General features: G+C 38.7%; 2 protein-coding genes and 1 pseudogene across 3 annotated transcripts; all 3 read left to right on the forward strand.

Annotated features, from left to right (window-relative positions):
- The first annotated feature begins 2,125 nt into the window (after positions 1-2,125).
- LOC116710885 (N-acylethanolamine-hydrolyzing acid amidase-like) lies at positions 2,126-10,331 on the forward strand. The gene is made up of 11 exons (XM_032550171.1): positions 2,126-2,355; positions 6,111-6,275; positions 6,403-6,526; positions 6,911-7,001; positions 7,088-7,173; positions 7,261-7,433; positions 7,506-7,568; positions 7,644-7,710; positions 8,060-8,088; positions 9,137-9,206; positions 9,287-10,331. The coding sequence occupies exons 1-11, from the start codon at positions 2,174-2,176 to the stop codon at positions 9,305-9,307; spliced, it is 1,071 nt and encodes a 356-aa protein (XP_032406062.1). The 5' UTR covers positions 2,126-2,173; the 3' UTR covers positions 9,308-10,331.
- LOC116711271 (uncharacterized) lies at positions 3,079-3,255 on the forward strand (annotated as a pseudogene).
- Positions 10,332-12,138: 1,807 nt separating the features above from the next.
- LOC116709961 (N-acylethanolamine-hydrolyzing acid amidase-like) lies at positions 12,139-19,320 on the forward strand. 2 transcript variants are annotated; one of them, XM_032548726.1, is made up of 11 exons: positions 12,139-13,765; positions 15,105-15,269; positions 15,397-15,520; positions 16,811-16,901; positions 17,698-17,783; positions 17,869-18,041; positions 18,109-18,171; positions 18,253-18,319; positions 18,402-18,430; positions 19,041-19,110; positions 19,198-19,320. In XM_032548726.1, exons 1-11 carry the CDS (start codon positions 13,590-13,592, stop codon positions 19,219-19,221), a joined length of 1,068 nt encoding a protein of 355 aa, XP_032404617.1. In that variant the 5' UTR covers positions 12,139-13,589; the 3' UTR covers positions 19,222-19,320. The 2 variants fall into 2 exon arrangements, with proteins under 2 accessions (XP_032404617.1, XP_032404616.1); XM_032548725.1 differs by having other exon boundaries at positions 12,139-15,269; positions 19,210-19,320.
- The last annotated feature ends 121 nt before the right edge of the window (positions 19,321-19,441 follow it).

The following is a 19,441-nucleotide window of genomic DNA, read 5'->3' on the forward strand; positions in this document are numbered from 1 at the left end:
TGTTGCCGGGAGGGATGGCAACTTGAAGAAATAGCTGCATTACTTCAAGTCACACTAAGCATATGAAGCATATGTATGGAAGAAGTTCTCATGCTCTTTAAGGGCCATCATCATTCTGGGGAGGACAGAGCTGCAGACACACACTCTTCTGTTTCTGAATCTGTTGTGGGTAAAATGTGTTTTTCCTCTAAACCCTCCACTAGAAACAAAAATATAAGATCCTTATTTCAGAAGAACATTGCTACTACACCTTATGTGACCCACTACTGGAGACAGTTTTTGTTTCTGATATCAAATGGTCAACGGTTTGGACTCTGCCCTCCAAATACTTCGTTAGGAACAAACCTTGTGATGTGTGCTTCAAACTTCTCCACTGGTGCTACCCTGCAAAACAAAACCTGCACCAGGATATAGACCGTAGCTGCTCTTTCTGTAATTTGGACAATGAGACAATAGTCCACTTATTCTGGAGGTGACCCTTCGCTGTCTCATTCTGGACAGACTTTGTTTATCATATTCAATCTCATATTCTCAATAGTTTTTCACTTTTATACACAGATGTACTTTTTGGTTTCTACAATGTCTGTCCTGCTTATAAGAATCATTTTTATGTAATTAATCTATTGTTAATTCTAGTTAAATTTCATATTCATAAATGCAAATTTTCTGGCAAAAAGCCTCTATTTGATCTGTTTTTATCTGAATTACAACACTATGCAGTGTCTATATGGACCTCTACCAATCCCAGGGCTGTGGGGAATCTGGAAGCCCTGAAATTCATTGGTTGTATTCCCTGAAGCGCTGTCTTGTGTTTGTTTCTGTTTTGGCTCCTTGTGTTACGCTTTCTGTTGTTTTTTTTCCTTGTATCCCCTGGCACTTTGTTTTTCTCATTTTCCCCTTTTGTATACATTGTATTAACATTTTGATGCAATAAAAAAAAAAAAAAAAGATTCAGGTTTTCTTCCGTTGGCTTTTACCCACACAATGAAATGAGCACACATAAAGCATTTGGGGTTTTCTCTTCAAGTTTAGAATTTTTAGCCAAATTCTTTTTTTTTTTTATCTGTCGATAGGCAATAAAAACTACCGCTTTTGTTTTGGGAGCCGTTCAAAACACACTGCAGCCACAAACTTAACATGGTCTGATTACAGACTGCTTGACTCCTTCTTGCTTCTGATGTCAGCGCCTGTGTTTTGTTGCCATGTTTTTATATTTTCATACGGACTATATCAGCACAAGCTAACAATGCACAACAATATGCCTTTAACATAACACTAGCAACATGTTCACCTAAGGAACTTCTGAAAGAACCACAAGTAAACAGTTTGTTGCTATGGATATTACTAAATTTTATATGCAAGGAGGCTATGTTGAATTTTGAGGTCAGAGTGGGTCAAAATGCTTGAACTTTTGCATATTGCTTTTATCCAAATTACAGTTCAGGATCATTTTAGAGGCTTTTACTTTAAGGTTTCTGTTGTAGAGAATTACTTTGTGATATATTTTCATGTAATGTTGAAAGGAAATTGTCTTCTTGAGTATCATTATTAGATCAATTGTTGATGCGAGAGGTAATTTTGGTAGGCCAGCCATTCTGAGTAGTTCACCACTATTCTGATTGTTTTACATGTGTAGATAATGTTTGCTGAAATCCCAAAGCCCCCCAAAATGTCTCTTTTGATATTTCTAGACTTTACTCCTGTTCTCTGATCTTATATTTTCTTAGGTTGTTGTATATATGTCAGTTTCTGACATCTTTAACCTTCTTTATGTTGTCAGACCAGATTCTATTGGTTATTCGTATCAGATTTCTTTGTGTGCAGGGCAATCTTACAAAAAAGGCTAAATGATTTTACAGAAGGGCGCTAATATTTTCACATAAGTTGGTGATTTAAATATTTTTTTTTCATAAAGCAGGAAATCGTCTTTTGAAAACCGCTCTATTATTAATTTGGGTTCATCTTTACGTGGTGTTTCTGTTGTTGTTTTATTAACTGACACTTTAAGTCGACTCGTGTGGCAAAAAAACGTAGAGAAGGAATACTTAATCGCGTACTTATTTTATTTTGAAAAGCTTTTAGCGGAAGTGACTTTTTTTGTTGTTTATGCCTTATATAAGTCTGGTTTGTTTTCTCCGAGTGTTTCTTCTTCCGCTGACTGCAGCAGACCAGGATGTTCCGGACCGCGGAGCTGCTGCTGCTGCTGCTCGGACTCTGCGGCTCCCTGCGGGCTCAGCTTCCTTCTCCTCCCACGGTTGTCATCAACCTGGACGAAGAACCGGAGCAGCGATGGTTGGTCCTCAAAAAAGTCTTTGACGTTGACTTCCTGAGCAAAGCCGCGGCAGAAATCATCGAGTGAGTCTCGTTTACGGCATTTGTTCAGCGTATTTTGGTAGTTCGGCTCTGCCTAACAAAGTTTAATACAGTGGGGTTTTTTTTTTACAAGCTAAGTTGCTAAGTGATGTTCACAGACCAGCTGGGCTAAGTTTAAATGAGAACTCGTGTTCAGGTAATTAATGAAGTATTAGGACTTTATTATGACACCTGTGTTACGGATGCAGATAGCAAAAAAATGCCATCTGCATCAAAACATCTTGTTCTGTTTTGAACAATCAGGTTCAATGAATCCCAAGATGTGTTTTTTCACAGAGGTTTTGCTCAGCCAAAAGTTTTTGTAGTTGTGATTTTTTATGATCTTGTGTGGGGAAATTCTGTGCAAATTCCATATCCAGTAGCATTACACGACTGAACAATGGGGTTCAACTTGTAAGTTTGGAGGAAGAAACTAAATAAAAGTGAACATTTTTACATTAGAGATGTGCTATTACAATGCTGGGTCTTACTGGTGTAATAAAGGTAAAGGTCATTTTATTTATATAGCACGTTTTCAGCAACAAGGCAATACGCAGTGCTTTACAGGAATTAAAAGGAAATACAAACAAAATAACAAACCAGAGGAAAGAGCAAAAGAAGAAAAAGCTAATAATGCCGATCCAAAGTAAATAAACTAGATTATAAAGATGAGTAACCACTCATCTGAACCACAAACCATTTTTTTAATGTTTACAGTAACAATAAATATTTTTCGAAAGAAAAAAAAAATCTGTTCTTATCAGTTTAATATCTGATACGTCCCCTACCCGGGGACCATATATTAAATTGATTTTTGGAGCAGGGAGATGGAATAGGGGCTTGCTCCGTCCACTCCACGCATCGACCTGGTATTGCAGTACCTCCAGGACCGGTGCACCCCCTCAGGCTGTTATATGGAAACTGATCAGTGGATTAGGAGGTGATGCATTTCTGACTACAACATTTTACTTTCTACATATTTTCCTGATCACCACCATGTGCAGCTGCTTTATTGGCTGTTTTATATTAACCTTTAAAATGCCAGAGTTTAATAAGTTTAGATTTTAGACTATTAGTGAGGAGAACCTGCAGAGACGAACAGGAGCATAAACTGCAATGAAACTACTGGATTCTAAAAACTCACATTTCAAATGTGAACCGAACATGAGCGCAGTCATGTTTCTGGCTGCACTACTCCCCCAGAGCCACAGAGGGCGCTGCTGTTCACAATACAGCAGAGCCTGGAGAGAACTGCTTCTTCTGAGGAAAGGTTGGGTTTATTGATGCCTCTAAGGCAGGGGCGTCAAACTCCAGGCCTGCAAAAACCCTGGAGTGAAACGGTTTGGTTTCCTGGATCAGTTCTCCGGAGCCTCAGTGACGTCATTATTCTGTTCAGGTTCTGCAGCAGAGTTACTGTGTATCATCTCTTTGTGATGAATAATTAATCTGTAATTCTAAATATTAAATAATCTCACTAGAAGGCATTGTACCAGATAATTTTTTTATGTTTACTTCATCAACTCTTCAGTCATTTCTTTCTACTTGAGTGAAAATATTGAAGCAAAGTTTCTCAGACTGAAAACTCTCCAGACCAACATGAATGTTCCTCAATAACCGACCAGCACTGATAACAAATAAAATCTTTTAATGTCAGTTCTGTTTATATATCCAGATTACAGACAGATAAATACAACAACAACAACATCCACTTCCTGTTTTCATTCAAGTAAAACAAACACTTCAGTGCTTTCTGAGCCGTTGGAAGATTTCTAATTGAACAGCGTGGAAGTTCACTGGAAGAGAGATACCATCATGCAGGTCAGAATATTGCAGAGAACTTTGGCTTAAAACAACAACGATCGTTTAAGTAGCAGGTCTGAACGCAGCACAACGTCCTTGGTGTGTGCAGACCGGCCGATCAGGGCCGGTTACATTCAGCAGTCAGACGAAGAGAACGTGACTGGAACCAACTCCACTCCCACAGGTCAGAGGTCAACAGAAAGCTTCGTCCAACCTGCTCCTCTATGGAATGCTTTTATTTTTGAAACATCCACTGCTTTCTGCTTTCTGGCCTCACGACCTGACATGTTCAGTGAACAACTCGATATCGGTTAACGAGCTCTTCCTCTATTGCTAAACTCCACCCATTTATTATTTCAGTATAAAAATATCGCTAACAGGTTTCTAAATCACCTGGGAAGCCCCGCCCACTGACCCCTGAACTCTACAGGATGGAATCAGGAAACGAAGAGCTTCTGCTCAGACGGCCGACACGATCAGATCGACTAAAAAAAAAAAAAAAATGCATAGAACAAAATATATACAGCAAAGTTGCACATAATGTAATATACTCTAGCATTATGAACTCTACAGTAAGTGCAGTATTAGATGTTGTATACGTTTACAATTTTCTTTTCTCTAATGTCTAAACATGCTTACAGTACCAAAACCCGTAGAATTTTTTAGTCTCTTCATCTTTTTTCCTAAACAAAAACACTTTTGTACTATTTGCTCATTAAGTGTTGTGAAGCTGGGGCTGTTCACCTTACAGACTAAACCTCTGGAGCCCGAGGCTGTTTTTTTTTTAAAGTCACATTTGAACTGTTGAGCTGCTCCTTATCCCTCTACTGCTTCCCTCAATCTTTGATGCTATTGGCTGTAATTATGAGAGAAAGATGTTTTGGATTTCAACTGAAACCTGAAGCTGTCACAGTTTTTCCTGGCTTCCCAATAAGTTATACAGCGGATTACCATCGATTCTGCGGAGCCTTACTCCAAATTATTTATGCAAAATCATGGATTGTTTGCATAGACAATATCTAAAATATTCAACAGAAATGTAGCTTGAGAAACTGAAACACATAGGCACAATGCCACTTGACATTCTATTGGCAGTCAATTTGGGAGTACAATTTATTTTCCTTGGCACTGATTGGCTGTATTCCCAAGGGCGGAAATGAGGAAGACTGTAGATGTTAGCTTCTGAGGTATTTCTGTACTAAGGTGCATTTGGTGTTAGAACTATTAAAATAAGCAATATTTTAATAGTTTTTTTAAGAAAAATTTTCTAAAAAAATATATTTAGGGGAAGTGTGGAGTATTTGCAGATTTTAGGGGTGTGTGTGTGTGTGTGTGTGTGTGTGTGTGTGTGTGTGTTTCAGCAGTTGTAAATTGTGTTTGGATGAGTAACATGATGTTACACCCTAGAGGTGCGAGCTCCCTCGCACCTCTAGGGGGCGTCCACGAGCACCAAGCTAGCGTGAAAAAAACATACACGTAGAATATCAAAAACAGAAAATACAAACTAACTACTATTACACATGGAAAATGATTTCTGTGTTATTTTAATAGTTGATATACAAAAAAGTTAACATTTTCCTGCTGTTGGCTTTTGTCAGTGTTGGGAGATTATAAGATATCAAACCTGTTTGTTGTAAAATCGGTGTTTATTATCGGATGTTAATTTCAAATAGTTAAAATAATATGGCACACTTTATTACCACTCTGCACTTCAAAATCCAAATCTTTTTTTTTAGTTGGCTATTATACCACTGGTATGATGTAAGCTAATTACAAATGACACCAGTGATGGTTGGCATGTTACATACATAGAGTACCTCAGACATGACAAACATTCAACACACCAACATGTCAACATCTGAGTCACTCCGTTTATGTTTGATTATGATCATGGTTACAGTAACTTCCACTGTGTTTTTTTTTCTATGTATTTATTCATTGATTTTTTGCTTCTACAGATCAACGGTTCCAAAATGGGTGCATCACGCAGCGATCCCGATTGTGAAGTCCCTGGAAAAATACATTCCTCCGCCGTACGCCGGCGAAATCCGCGGCATGGCCTCCGTCCTGGGAGGGAACCTGTCTGACGCCATCATTCTTAACTTTGCCTATGAATTCACTGCGTATGTACAGTTCCAATAATATGTCTTTATTTGTAAATGAACAAAGCCAGCTTGTAGTATGTGGACAGATAGGCCATTAAAGCCGAGGAGTACAGTACTAACAAAGACCGACTTTCCGCTTTCATAGATTTTGCACCAGCATCGTGGCTGAAGATAAAAATGGGAACGTGTTTCACGGGAGGAATCTCGACTACCCTCATCCTGTTCTGAGAAATATGACCATGAATTTAGTTTTCCAGAAGAATGGAAAGGTACAATATGGACTCAAAGTGAAAGAACATGGTAGCTGTTCAAAGGAATTTATACAAAATGTTCATATATCCACAGGCTCTTTTTCTTCTAGCAGTTTTTGTTTGTGTGCAATTTCTGAATGTTCAGAATGTTTTTTTTATGCTTCCATGTTTATATTGGAAGTAGAGCCGACTTCACACTGTGTGTGTTGAGTTCTACTTGTTTAACACAAAGAGAACGTTACCATGGAACTGACATTTGAAACTGTCTGCAGAGTTTTCTAATAGCGATTAGCAAAGTTATACTCTGTACTAAAATCAGTCCGACACTCATAAAAATGCTGTAATTTAAACGTTTGCCCAGTGGAAGGGGAAACTGTGATTCTCCTTTATTGATACTTTTAGGCGGTGTTCTACGGAACATCATTTGCCGGTTATGTCGGCTTGTGGACGGGAATGAGTCCCAACAAGTTCACTATATCCGGCGATCAGCGAGGTGAGACAATCTCACGGTCGGAACAATCTCATGCATTTCATTTTATTTTTTTCCCCGTTCTTAACATTTGTTTCCCGGTTCACCAGGGACTGAGCACTGGTGGAACTGGTGGAAGAACGTTGTGTCCGCGTTCCTGTTTCACAGGTCGCCGGTCAGCTGGCTCGTGAGGGAGGTGAGTCCGTTTTTTACGGGAAAGCGGTGAGGAAATGTGCCGTTTTCAGCTTGAGGAAGTGAAACGAATCGTGTGTGACTCATTTAGACCCTGGAGGAGGCCGAGGACTTCCTGGACGCTGTCATGCGTCTGTCCAAAACCCCCCTCATCACCGGGGTGTACTACATCGTGGGCGGGGTGCGAGCTGGGGAGGGAGTCGTCATCACCAGAGACCGAAAGGGTCCCGCTGACATCTGGCCCCTGGAGCCTTTAAATGGAGGGTGAGGAGAATCTGCAGGGGGGGTTGGGTCGATGGGATTGAAGGAAGGTGTAACCTTTCCTTGTTTGTTTAGATGGTACAGAGTGGAGACGAACTTTGACCATTGGCTTCCTCCTCCTAAAAAAGACCATCGGAGGTCAGTCATCTCACATGATGATGATCCGTAATGTTTGCTAACTGATTAAGCTGCGGTTATGTGATCGCATCTTAGGGAAACGGCAAACAAGGCTCTCATCGCTACCGGTCAAGACCACATCAACATGGACAAACTTTATCAGGCAAGTAGGGTCTAGTCAATACCTAAGGTATTCATTAAAGTACCTCATAAACACTAACCACAATAGGTTTTATTGAGATTTTATGTGATAGAACATTCTTCTGCTTCCTCTGTCCCAGTAACACGCATTTAAGTCTAAGCAGATTTCCCCAGTTTTAATTGAGGGCACTCCTTAGACCATCTTGTTCTGCACTTAATGCACTTCAAGTGTGACTGTAAAATATAGTGAAAAGTCCATAATGATGAGACGTTAGGTTTAGGTGATGCTAGTTGTAGTGAGAGTCTCTTCACATTTCAGAATGGGACACATTGTGAGGGTCTGATAATGATAAGTGAGTCTTGTCCTGCAGGTCTTGTCACTGCATCCCGTCTGCAACAGGTAAGACGCTTGTTTACTGCTGTCTTTAATCTGTTAGCATCTAGAAATCACCTGAGTGTTGTTGCTCTGCTCACATGGAGCCGTACTGTGCAGAGCAGTGTTACTTCCTGTTTTTCAGCAGACGCCAAATTATCGACGTGCTATTTATCACGTTTTGCACATTTCTCATGTGAACCATCCAGACTTTTCCAGAAGTCTTGGTCCTTTATGGTTATTCTGAAATATACCACACCGCAGTTCACTATGAGGTTCTAGCAGAAGTAGAAAGTAAGGGAAGGAGAGAAAGATGGAAAGAAGAAAGGACACAAGGAAAGGTATGAGAAGAAGCTTAAATGTTGTACCAACCTCACAAGGTGGCATCAAAATTGTTGGGAATCAGAACTCGCGTCAATGCTTGTCTTATGGAATGATTAATAATTCTAATCAATAACTTGTTATTAATCAAATTAGTAATCCAATTCTTTAGTTTAAGCAGGACAACAACTCCAGCAACTCCGGAGTCATAAGCCAAACTTAGTCTCTCGTGAAAGCAGTGGTGGTTTCTGATATGGGCGACATGGGCACCTGCCCAGGGTGGCATTTTGTGGGGCGCAGCATGAGCAGGAAACGGAGAAGAGACTGGCCGAGAGAGAGACAACAAATTCTAGGAGCGCTGGAACAAATAGAAGAAAGGAAAGATACATGGAGGGGGATAAAGGCAAGGGAAGAAGGGCAACAAAGCAAAGAATGAAAGACCAGGAATGTTAGGAGAAAATGAGCTGAAGGACACAAGGAAGAAATGGATGTAGACAACATGGAAGGAGGGACATAAAGGGTACAACCTGGAATTGGTAGTAAGGTCTAAATATGCAAATACTTTTCCTTATTCTTATTTTTTTCCATATTTATCCTGATATGGGTAATACATTATTTTCATGACTTTGTAGGAACCCTGGCAGCTGAGTTTTGGACCTTTTTACAAAGTCCTCACACATATTTGAACTGTAACTTCTTTTTAATTCCATCTCATTTGACAGTGTCCTCTGCCGTCTGTCTTAAATCCTCACAGAATTACAGTTTATACCACAGTTATGAGTGCAGCATCGCCTGGGAATTACACCACATTCGTCAGACCACAGGTATGGAAGTGATAACGGTCGATGGAAAATGATCAGAATAATTCACTCACTCATCTACATCTGACCATCTTTTTTTTTAGGGCTGCTCCAATACCGGCTGATCTGGCTGAGTGTGAAGGACACAAACACAATTCTGCTGCTCACTTCCTGATACGTAGAAGTGAGACAGAGGAGGTTTGACTTCTTCTTTTTTTCTTTTCTTTTTTTTTTAGGATGGAACTGCCTTTAAAGAAAGAACATTTAATCTTGTCGCTGCCTTACCCAGCTAGCTTGCTACTGGTGCATTTTGAATCACTCTCAACGCTACTGTTGAGAGTGATTCAATTACTAACAGTAATTAGTTTTTAACTAATTACTGTTAGTCATTAGTTTTTAACTAATTACTGTTCTAATTAGTTAAAAACAGTAGGAGAGAAAAATGCTGGAATGTGAAATTTTGTCAATAGTCGCTCATCTTTTTCTTTTATCTTCTAAAAAACAAAATCAACGGAGAAAATTGAAGAAACGGTTCTTTAATTGCCTGAAGGTGGGTTAAAATAACTCAGTTTGTCTAATGAGACTTTTAATGAAAAACAGCTGAATTGAATTGTGGGTAGACATGAGCTAACCAAACACACAGTTTGACATCGGGCTCATTTATCCAACAAGTGTTTTCACCTTATCTCACAGAAAAAGCTTGACCTTAAACTAAAGCCACTGTAATCTACTATCAGGATCCAGAGCTATATAAATAATGATGGTCTCCAATTACTCACACCGTTACATTTATCCAGCAATAAAATAACAAAACAAAAAAAAAACTGGAGTTCTTTAGGAAGTGCACATACAACTGAATGTCTTATGCAAATTGTGTAAATAATGTGATTTTGCTGATGCTTTTTAAAGTCATACAAATGTTTTAATAGATTTTTAGGGATTTCTTCATATATGTCGATTATTTTTTGTGCGTTTGCAATAAAGCTTTAATCCATAATGTGAAACGTTTCAAAAAGAAAAAGTAGATTGGAATTATTTAATAACTGATTGTGAGAACACATTTTCATTGCTGTGTTGCGCCACATCATCATGGATGTCAGTTTGGTTGGAAATCACTTACTGTTGTTAATAAAACCTTGCCTTATTCACCACAATTGTCATTGTTTATATAAATTCAAATGTAGTTGAATTTATATATATATATATATATATATATATATATATATATATATATATATACGGTATATAAGGTGTTATAAAGAGGAAATGGGAAGTCCGACCTCTCTTCTCCTCTCCATAAAGTGTCTTTGAACTATTCCATAGTTGCAACACAACCAGTAGCTTCGGTTTGGACTTTAACGTTAGTAAAAGGGCAACAGTGATTTTAACATGCAACTGAAGAGGAATCGAGCGTTAAGTTTTGTTTGGTGAAAGATCGATAAGAGCTGAGGGGAATGAGGATGCTGAACCACCAGAGGAACAATTCTCTGAAACGATTCAAACTGCAGACTCTTGAGTTCAGGGGAAACCCAAGTCAATCATTAACACGAATTTTCTCCAAATGTGGAAGCAAATATTTACACATAGACATAAAAAAAAAAAACACAAGGATTTTTTTTTATTGTCTTATATTAAATCTGAATTAAAGTTTCCTATTTTAGGCCAGTTGAGATTAGCAGAATTGTTTTCACTTGTTTAATGCAGAAGTAAAAAGAGAAATCATTTTATTTCTTTAGATTCACAAGCCTCCACATTTCTGAAGAATTCAGAGAGGGAATACTGTAATCAATATTTCTGATAAAAATAGAAAAAAAAACCCCACAGAGCAACAAGAACGTCACAGAATGATCTGACAAACTAAAAGATATTTAAGCTCACATGGTGACTGCAGAACAAGAGAGATGTGGCTTATTAGTAACAGACAAATGAGGGAAAGCAGAGAGCTGGAGATAAACTGAGGGAAAGGCTGAAAGGAACCAACACAGAGAACCACAAAAAACAGAAAAGCGTACAAATGGAAACGGGAAACAATCCAACAGCAGATCCAAAAGGTGACGTAGAAACTCAGAATAAGAGGTGGCGAGGAGAACACGTACATCCAGGAAAGACCGGTTCCTAAATAAGAGCTTTCAAAGGAAGGCATAACATGAAGACTGAAATGCACATCCCAACCTAAATACGAGGAGGAATCTAAAAGGTGAACTGAAAATGAACAGCAAATGGTGACAAAGACACAAATCAAAACACAAGACAGCTAAAGAAAAAGGAGACAAAGTTCAGATCATGACGCTTCACACAGAAGCAGTTAGGTGATTCTAAATCGGTAGAAAAATATTCACTTTCCACCTCAGTCCAGTAGGGAGGACATGATGCTCAGAGTCTGTGCCCAGGGGCAGTACTGTGTAGTATTATGTATTTTCCAGGAACATTGTGGAATTTTATAGTACAATCAAGTGGCTATATTTACCACTATAGCCTACTAGCTGACTGTCCTTCTAGTCAGCTAGTAGGCCAGTCATGGCTGCCTTATAAAAATGTGGTACTTTTTTCTTTTAAAAAGTTTTTTTTTAAAAATACTTTTGTACAAAGCTTTTTAAACTATTTCCATTTATTCTTTTGTAATTTGATGAATTGAAATTGGGCTGCTGTTTCTTTAAGAAGCTCCTGCTCTTTCCAGCACGGCGCCTACAGCATGTCATCACAACAATGTGCCTCATTATGCCGTTTACAAGTGCACTAAGGGGCACTTAGAGCACTTGTAGTTAGCAAGATTCCTATCTGAGTAAAGTAACCAAACATGTACCAAGCTGTTTTGCAACACTGCCATCTACAGGCTCACTTGTGTCGCTGCTAATACATGTAGAAGTTGTTTTTTCTTGTATGCTCAGCCTTACTAGATCAGTTTTTAGCGCCTGCTCTGTTTTATCTCACAAATGTGAATATCTAACAGGGAAGGAGCACACTTCCTTCCGCAGGCGGCGTTATATTCTTGGAATTTATCTTTCTGTTCTTTCCAAAAGTCTATTTTCTCAATGAGAACACTCTCCAGCAAGACACTGATTGTACAAGGCAGATAGTCACCAGATAAGGACATATTTGTTTTCTGGTTTATCACGCAAATATATAAAAAGAAGTGCAAATGGCCTTGTCCCAGAAAAGCTAAAAGATCAAATATCTTCCACTGAACCATATGCAAAATGAGGAAACACCAGTCAAGTTACACAAATATCCTGTGGAATGATGCTGAGGACAGTGAGAGTGAGTCAGCCAGTAGGACAGTCATGGCTGCCTTCAAGTGACGGCCATGACTGTCGTGTGAATAGATCTTCCTCTGTTCGCGATAGACAAAGATCTACAGAAATAATAATGCTAAAAAAAAAACACTCGTCAGAAATGTTCTGGAAAAACTCAGAAAATCATTTTCTGAGTTTCAAAAGTTGAAAATTTCTCAGACATTTGGTAGAAGAAAACAAGGACATTTCTGTTTGAAAAGTCGAAAGTTTTGCTTCAAATTTTTTGACCTTAATCTCAGAAATTTTCTAGACAAAACATTTAATTGAAAAATTTCAACTTTTCAAACTGAGAATTTTTTAAAAGAAAATTCTGAGGTCAATCTGAAAATGTCTGTTGTTAAGTAAAGTGTTACAAAATTTACAGTTGAAGGGTTTGCCTTTTTCTCCTTTTGTCAGAATCACAACAAACTTGTCTATGCTCTCTAGCTGTACAGAAATGACTTGTAAATGATTGCAGTAAACTCGGAGACAAACCGGTGCCTACAGTGCAGAGTGTACTCATTTTTTTCAGCCACCTCACTGCTGCTCGCTTTCACGTAGGTGTATTATTCCTTAACTGTTTTATATTTTTAAAGCTGGATGTTTCTGAAGCACATCTGCTCCCTTGTCAACTTTATGCTGACATGCACAAGGCAGATCATATTTAAATGTGTTTCTAGCTTCCTGTAAAAAAAATAAAATAAAATAAAATAAAAAATCCAGATATTTTAATTCATTTTAAATCAGATCTGGGGAGTGGTATCATTAGAATTACCTTTGTGTAAATCCGATTATCATGTTTCAGAAAATAAAAGCACCTAGTTGAAAAATCTAAAACATTCCTAAAGTACATATTAAATCTAAGAACTGAAAAAAAAAACATGGACGTTCCTAAATGAATGTTACGCTCTGCAAATATGGATCAAGCATTTCTTACACCTCACCATGAAAACCTCTTGGCAGATATCAACCCTGACCCAAAGAGTTTGCGCATCTTAACCCGCGTCTCTATTTTATTATGAAAACCTGTTAAAGGAAGGCGGTTTGGTTTGTTGCTGCGTTTCATTATCAGCTTAAAGCTGCCAGTCTCGTTCTGTGTCAGGCAGCTCATTCCTCTGACTGACAGCTCGCAGTCATGATGCTGTGGAGTTCAGCGTTGCTGGTTCTGCTCGGACCCTCTGGGCCTCTGTGGGCTCAGCGGCCGCCTACAGTGTTCGTCGATCTGGACCTGAGTCCGGAACAGCGATGGGAGCATCTTCAGGAAGCTTTTAATACAGATTTAATGAAAAAAGCTGCACAGATCCTCATTAGGTAAGTCCTTTTATGTTTGTGTATAAGTAAAAGTCACATATTTACGCATGTAGACACCAGTTTGGAATAAATAAAAAAAAGTGGGCTTAAAATGTTAAACACACAGACTGAGAGAATGTAAGCAACACCTAAGCATTCAAAAGAAAGTTTTCAGCTCAGTTTAATATTTTAGTTTCCATAAACACCTTTGTAGAACAGAGAGGTAAAGATGTAGATTTATATATAATTTTTTTTCTACTATATTTATTATGCCAGGAAATATTCTATAAATGGAGCGGGCTATTTTGTTCCCTTTGTTACACAAGTTACTATTTGTGTTAAATTATTCCAAGCTTCTTTGGATGTCCTACAGGACACCGTTTTATCTTAATGGTGTGAGATTTGTTGACACGTAATCACTCTGAAAGGACATCAAACTGTGTCAAACTTTTCGGAAATCTTGGTAACTCATCGGATAAAACATCAGAAATGTGACCTTGACTGTAGTGTGTGTGGCCTTTTGGGAGACGTCAGAACAAGAAAAAGTTTCCCGTGGCTGGTTTGAACTTAAACGCTGCATCGCTTGAAGAAGAAAGAGTCAACATATTACTTCTTATGGATTCTTCTCTAGCCCACAAACTGGGTCACAATTTTTTGATCCAAGTTAAAGCTTCTCCATCTTGGTTCTAACAGCAAATGACTTCAGGTTATAGGTGGGACCTAGCACTTTTTGTCTGTGGGTTGTGGACTACCAAAAATATTTGGTAGAAATGGCTACCTGGTGTCTTCCCTCTCAAACGGTCTTGGTCTTGTCTAGAATTTGGACGTGCTGGACTTATCAAAGTCAGCTGCAACATGCATTTGAAACAGCAAATTGGTGTGAAAGTCTTGGTTTTTACTTTGAAATTCTCAATGCTGCTACCTGTGTCCCAAGGATGCAAAATCTAGACGGATAAACATTTTCTAGTGTACATCTATGGATTTTCTTTCCCCTGTTTGTACAATGCAGAAAAAAGACTGCTTAGTGAAGTCCTCCATGTCCAACCGGTGCCTCTGCTCGCTCTGCCTGCAGCTAATGCTACGCCAGTTTGCAATTAGCAGGGTGCTGAGTCATTTGTGCTTGTAGAAAACTTCAACCTTCATCATTGTTTCAAATGTGACAATAAATAAATAAGTGTGTACTAGCAACAGACAGATTATTATTCAATTATCATTATTATTATTCAAAATTTATTGAACTTATTTTATGAAAAGAAAATTCTGTGTCCATTGGTAGGCCTTCACCCTTAGACACGGAGACAATATCTTCTATTATCCATATGTAAACAATAACCACGATGCTTTTTATCTATGTCAATAGTTCACAGGTTCCAAACTGGCTGCACAAGGCAACTAGTCCTATTTTGATGTCCCTGGAAAAACACATTCCCCAGCCGTACGCTGGGGAAATCCGTGGAATAGCCAGCATGATGAAAATGAACCTCGCCGATGTCGTCATCCTCAACTTTGCGTATGAATTTACTGCGTACGTAAGGTTTCATGTCTGTTCATATAGTTGTGATACATCCAGGACTCAAATGTTCACGTCTAAGCAGGAATGAAAGCAACATGTCAGAAAGCTCATGAGGCTCATCCACCGTTTCCATCCGCAGTTACTGCACAAGCATCGTGGCTCAGGACGAGAACGGGAACATCTACCACGGCAGGAATTTTGATTTCCCACATTCAGTTCTGAGGAATCTAACCATGAATGTTGTCTTCTTCAAAAACGGGGAGGTATGATATGCGTTTATACTCATTAAGCAACAGAACTGTTAAAGGAGCCATGTTGATCATAAAGTAATCTCCCGATTTTGAGTTACCACAATGTCAAATTCATATCAGCATTGAAAATACTGAAGTGGTGGTTTAGCTTTTCAGGAAGGTTCTGAAAATCACAACCCCAGTTTAAAAGTGTCTTATCTCAAAGAAAAAGTTTTACAAACAAGCAAGTCAGAGAGTATGCTTCAACCCAATTAATTGTCAAACAAATTTGGCTTTGCAAAAAATCTAAAGTGGATCAGATGCAGTCCCAACAATTAAATACTTGGTTTATTACACTTTATTAAATTGTGCCTCTCTATTGATATTATTGGCCAAAGTTTTAAAGGCTAATTTTATCTTAACTGGCTTTCTGGTGTGGAATAATGGCAGTAACATAACCAACTGACATTAACATTATTATGCATTGTTTCTTATGTCATCCTAAGATGTTCAGTGATGTCAGTGAATCATGGTGGCCTGTGAAAAATGTTGAGGCTCCTTCTAGTATGTTCTCTAACCAACAAACTTAGTCACAACTTTTGTTTGCTTACCCAACATTTGTCTCAACAGCATTAAACCAGCATTATGGTTAAAGAAATAACTCAGATATTTTTGTGTATAAAAATTTATAGCTTGTTAGTCATTTTTGTGAATGATAAAATTGTCTGTTTGTTACAAAGTTAGCTCCTCAACCATCAAATGAATACTATAACTTTTTAGCTAGAGTTGAAGCTAAGTATCCCTAGCTTCAATGTTCATGACATTGTCATGGACATTGATAATGTCCATCATTATCATGGATAATGTCCATTATCATGGACATTATGATAATGGACTTCTCTGTCTCTTCTTTAATCCAGCAGTTCCTGGCACAATGTTTGGTGAAAACTAGCTAAAAAAAATGTCTTAAAGGCTGTGGTGGATAAGCAATAAGCTAATCATGTCCTGTTTATTTCTCTTGTTGGAAAACAAGAAAAAGCTAGCACGGTAGTTGTGCTCATATTCATGTTGCATTCATTTTCACAGAAATTATTACCTAAGTTATCGTTAACTATGAGTTTGCGTACTGTATTGGTGAGCAGTACCTTGCTGTTAGCTTACTAGACGACAGCAGGCTAGTCTTCAAAACACAGTTGGCTAAATGACCTCATTTAGCACCTGAAGCTGGATGAGTGACACATAGTAACATATTTGTATGGATATTAAATTATAGCTGGTGAACTAAAATGCTTGTGTGATTCTTTCGTTGATGCAACTTTCTAGCCAGCGTACTTTGGAACGTCACTAGCCGGTTATGTGGGGCTATGGACCGGAATGAGTCCATACAAGTTCACTGTGTCTGGCAACCAGCGAGGTAAGACTGTTGACAGTAGCTGCGTTGCCATTACAAATGTGTGTAAATCTTTTCTGCTAATGTTGAAAAACCTTAGCAACACTGCAATTTCGCATGTGCAGTGTTTCCATTAAATAAGAATTGAAATTAAAATCACATAAATAAGCTTGTTCACTTGGTAAGTCATGGAATAGCAATGACGGAAGTAAATAGTTACATAAAATATACGGTGTTCATAATTCAGCCATGGCGCTAGTGCTCACCAAGACGTCACCGTCTTCTTCAGGAATTGGAGTGACAGACTCCCTATACTTGGGAGCGGCTACGTAGGCGGCGTTTTGGGGAAAATGTAGCCTGTGATTTTACAGAAGAGCTATGGATTCAACATGTTCGTATGACACACAACTTTTTATGAGCTGTGCGATTCTAGGAGAGCTCTGGTGGAGCCAGTGGCACATTGTTTGAAAAAAAAAAAAATCATCCTCCTACTACTTCCGGTCGTCGCCTTCGACATTTCATCAGTAGCAACATCCGGCTTTTGGTCATGTGACTCGTGATGCGAAAATAGTGTCTCCACTGTAGTTTTGTAAAATTCATAAATTTCAATATGGCTGAAAAACAGCCATATTGAAATCGTCCTTCCTTGTCATGTATCAAAAAGCATGAGGTTTTTTTTTAATTGCGTTTAATCGTGTTTCCATTAAGCATACTTATCTTCGTAACTTCAATTTGCGCAATTCTATAATTAATTGAAACGCATTTACTGTCGACACCGTGTCACGCCTGTTCATCCCTAAACTTATTTTTCATTCCTAAGAAACGCAGGTTTGGTCAAACTGGTGGAAGAATGTTGTGTCTGCCGTCTTTGTCCACAGCTTCCCGGTCAGCTGGCTTGTTAGGGTGGTGAGTAAATTACAGAATATTGCGGGATAAGAAAAGCGGCATGACATCACGTCGAAATCAAATTGTTGGTGTGGTACTCATGCAGACCCTGGAGGAGGCCAAAGACTTTGAGGACGCAGTCACACGTCTGTCCAAAACCCCCCTCATCACCGGGGTGTACTACATCGTGGGCGGGGTGCGAGCGGGAGAGGGGGTCGTCATCACCAGAGACCGAAAGGGCCTCGCTGACATCTGGCCCCTGGAGCCTTTAAATGGAGGGTGAGGAGAGTCTGGTGAGAGTCGGAGCACCAATGAAGCAACATGTAACCCTTCCTCGTTTGCTTAGATGGTACAGAGTGCAGACGAACTTTGACCACTGGCTTCCTCCTCCTAAAAGAGTCAATCGAAGGTTAGTCGTCTCACAGAGTGATGACACATCCATAATGTTTGGTTTCTATTCTTACACTGCTGTCACGTGATCACTTCTTAGGGATGTAGTCATGAAGAAACTGGATGCCGTGGGCCAAAATCGCATACGTATGGATAAACTTTACCAGGCAAGTAGTGAAGAGGTCATGCAAGTCACAGCTCATTTTATGAATATGTGGATTAATATAATAATGGAGCACTTTTCTCCAGGTTCTGTCTCTGCCTCGTGTGTGCCTCAGGTGAGGGTGAAATGATTATTATTTTTATTCCTGTCGTCTTTTGTTACCCAGCAGTTGTTGTTGCTAAAGTGGTGAAGAACCACACAAACCAGCAACAGCCATCAACCTATGTACGACTGTTTGTGCCTCGATAGCTTTTTCAAATTTGGTCACAATATAAACACAACATTCATTTGTCTATTAACAGAATTGTTCTGACATTTGAATAAAAAGCAGTTAATTTAAAACCGGTGAATGCTGGTCATGCATTCCACAAATCTATAGAAATAGTGGGGAAAAAGAGAGCTATACCTTAGAAGACTGAATTGCAATAAAAAGTGATTTTGCATTCAACTTATTTAGGTTGAATATGAATGCACTCTGCATTTGTCATGACATATCTGTAAATAAAACCTGAAACCTCTGCATTATGCAATACTTTGTGTTGTCTACACCTAGAATCTTAATAGAAAAGCTTGAAGTTTGTGGTTGCAATATGAAAAACCTGTAAAAATGTTTAAGGCGTATCCATACCCGTGTTTCAGTCATATTTTAATGTCTATAAACGCATCCTTAAACATCTTGTTAGATGTGTGACAGTGTATCTATATGTTTTTGATCAAACCATCAGAACTACAATCTACACAACAATCATGAGTGCAGCAACCCCGTGGGAGTACACTGCAGTTCTCAGACAGAAGGTATTGCAATTACATCTAAAATGTTATTGAAAATGGTTGGCATTATTCCACACAACTCAGGCTATTTTTCTCTCTCTCTCTCTAAAGGGCTGCCCGAAGAAGACCAAGTGAAGTGACCAAAAAGGAGCAGGGAGTGATGAGTGAATGTTTGAAAATAAAATTAATACAACTCTTACAGAGACAACTGGCTTTATCCCAAAAGACCAATTAAAAAAAAAAAAAAGTAAAAACAATTAGTGAATGTTGTGGTTTCTTTTTATTTTTCCCCTTCGGCATGAATGTAATGTTTGATTAAAAAAAAAAAAAATTGGTTGCCACCATTAGATGGCAG

This window comes from Xiphophorus hellerii, chromosome 20 (genome assembly GCF_003331165.1).
Source record: "Xiphophorus hellerii strain 12219 chromosome 20, Xiphophorus_hellerii-4.1, whole genome shotgun sequence".
Lineage (NCBI taxonomy): Eukaryota > Metazoa > Chordata > Actinopteri > Cyprinodontiformes > Poeciliidae > Xiphophorus > Xiphophorus hellerii.

Coding starts and splice junctions, on each gene's coding strand:
- LOC116710885 (XM_032550171.1), top strand. CDS start 2,174: ATGTTCCGGACCGCGGAGCTGCTGCTGCTGCTGCTCGGACTCTGCGGC. Junction 2,356..6,110: donor GCCGCGGCAGAAATCATCGA/GTGAGTCTCGTT, acceptor TTGCTTCTACAG/ATCAACGGTTCCAAAATGGG. Junction 6,276..6,402: donor TTTGCCTATGAATTCACTGC/GTATGTACAGTT, acceptor CCGCTTTCATAG/ATTTTGCACCAGCATCGTGG.
- LOC116709961 (XM_032548726.1), top strand. CDS start 13,590: ATGATGCTGTGGAGTTCAGCGTTGCTGGTTCTGCTCGGACCCTCTGGG. Junction 13,766..15,104: donor GCTGCACAGATCCTCATTAG/GTAAGTCCTTTT, acceptor CTATGTCAATAG/TTCACAGGTTCCAAACTGGC. Junction 16,902..17,697: donor TGTGTCTGGCAACCAGCGAG/GTAAGACTGTTG, acceptor TTCATTCCTAAG/AAACGCAGGTTTGGTCAAAC.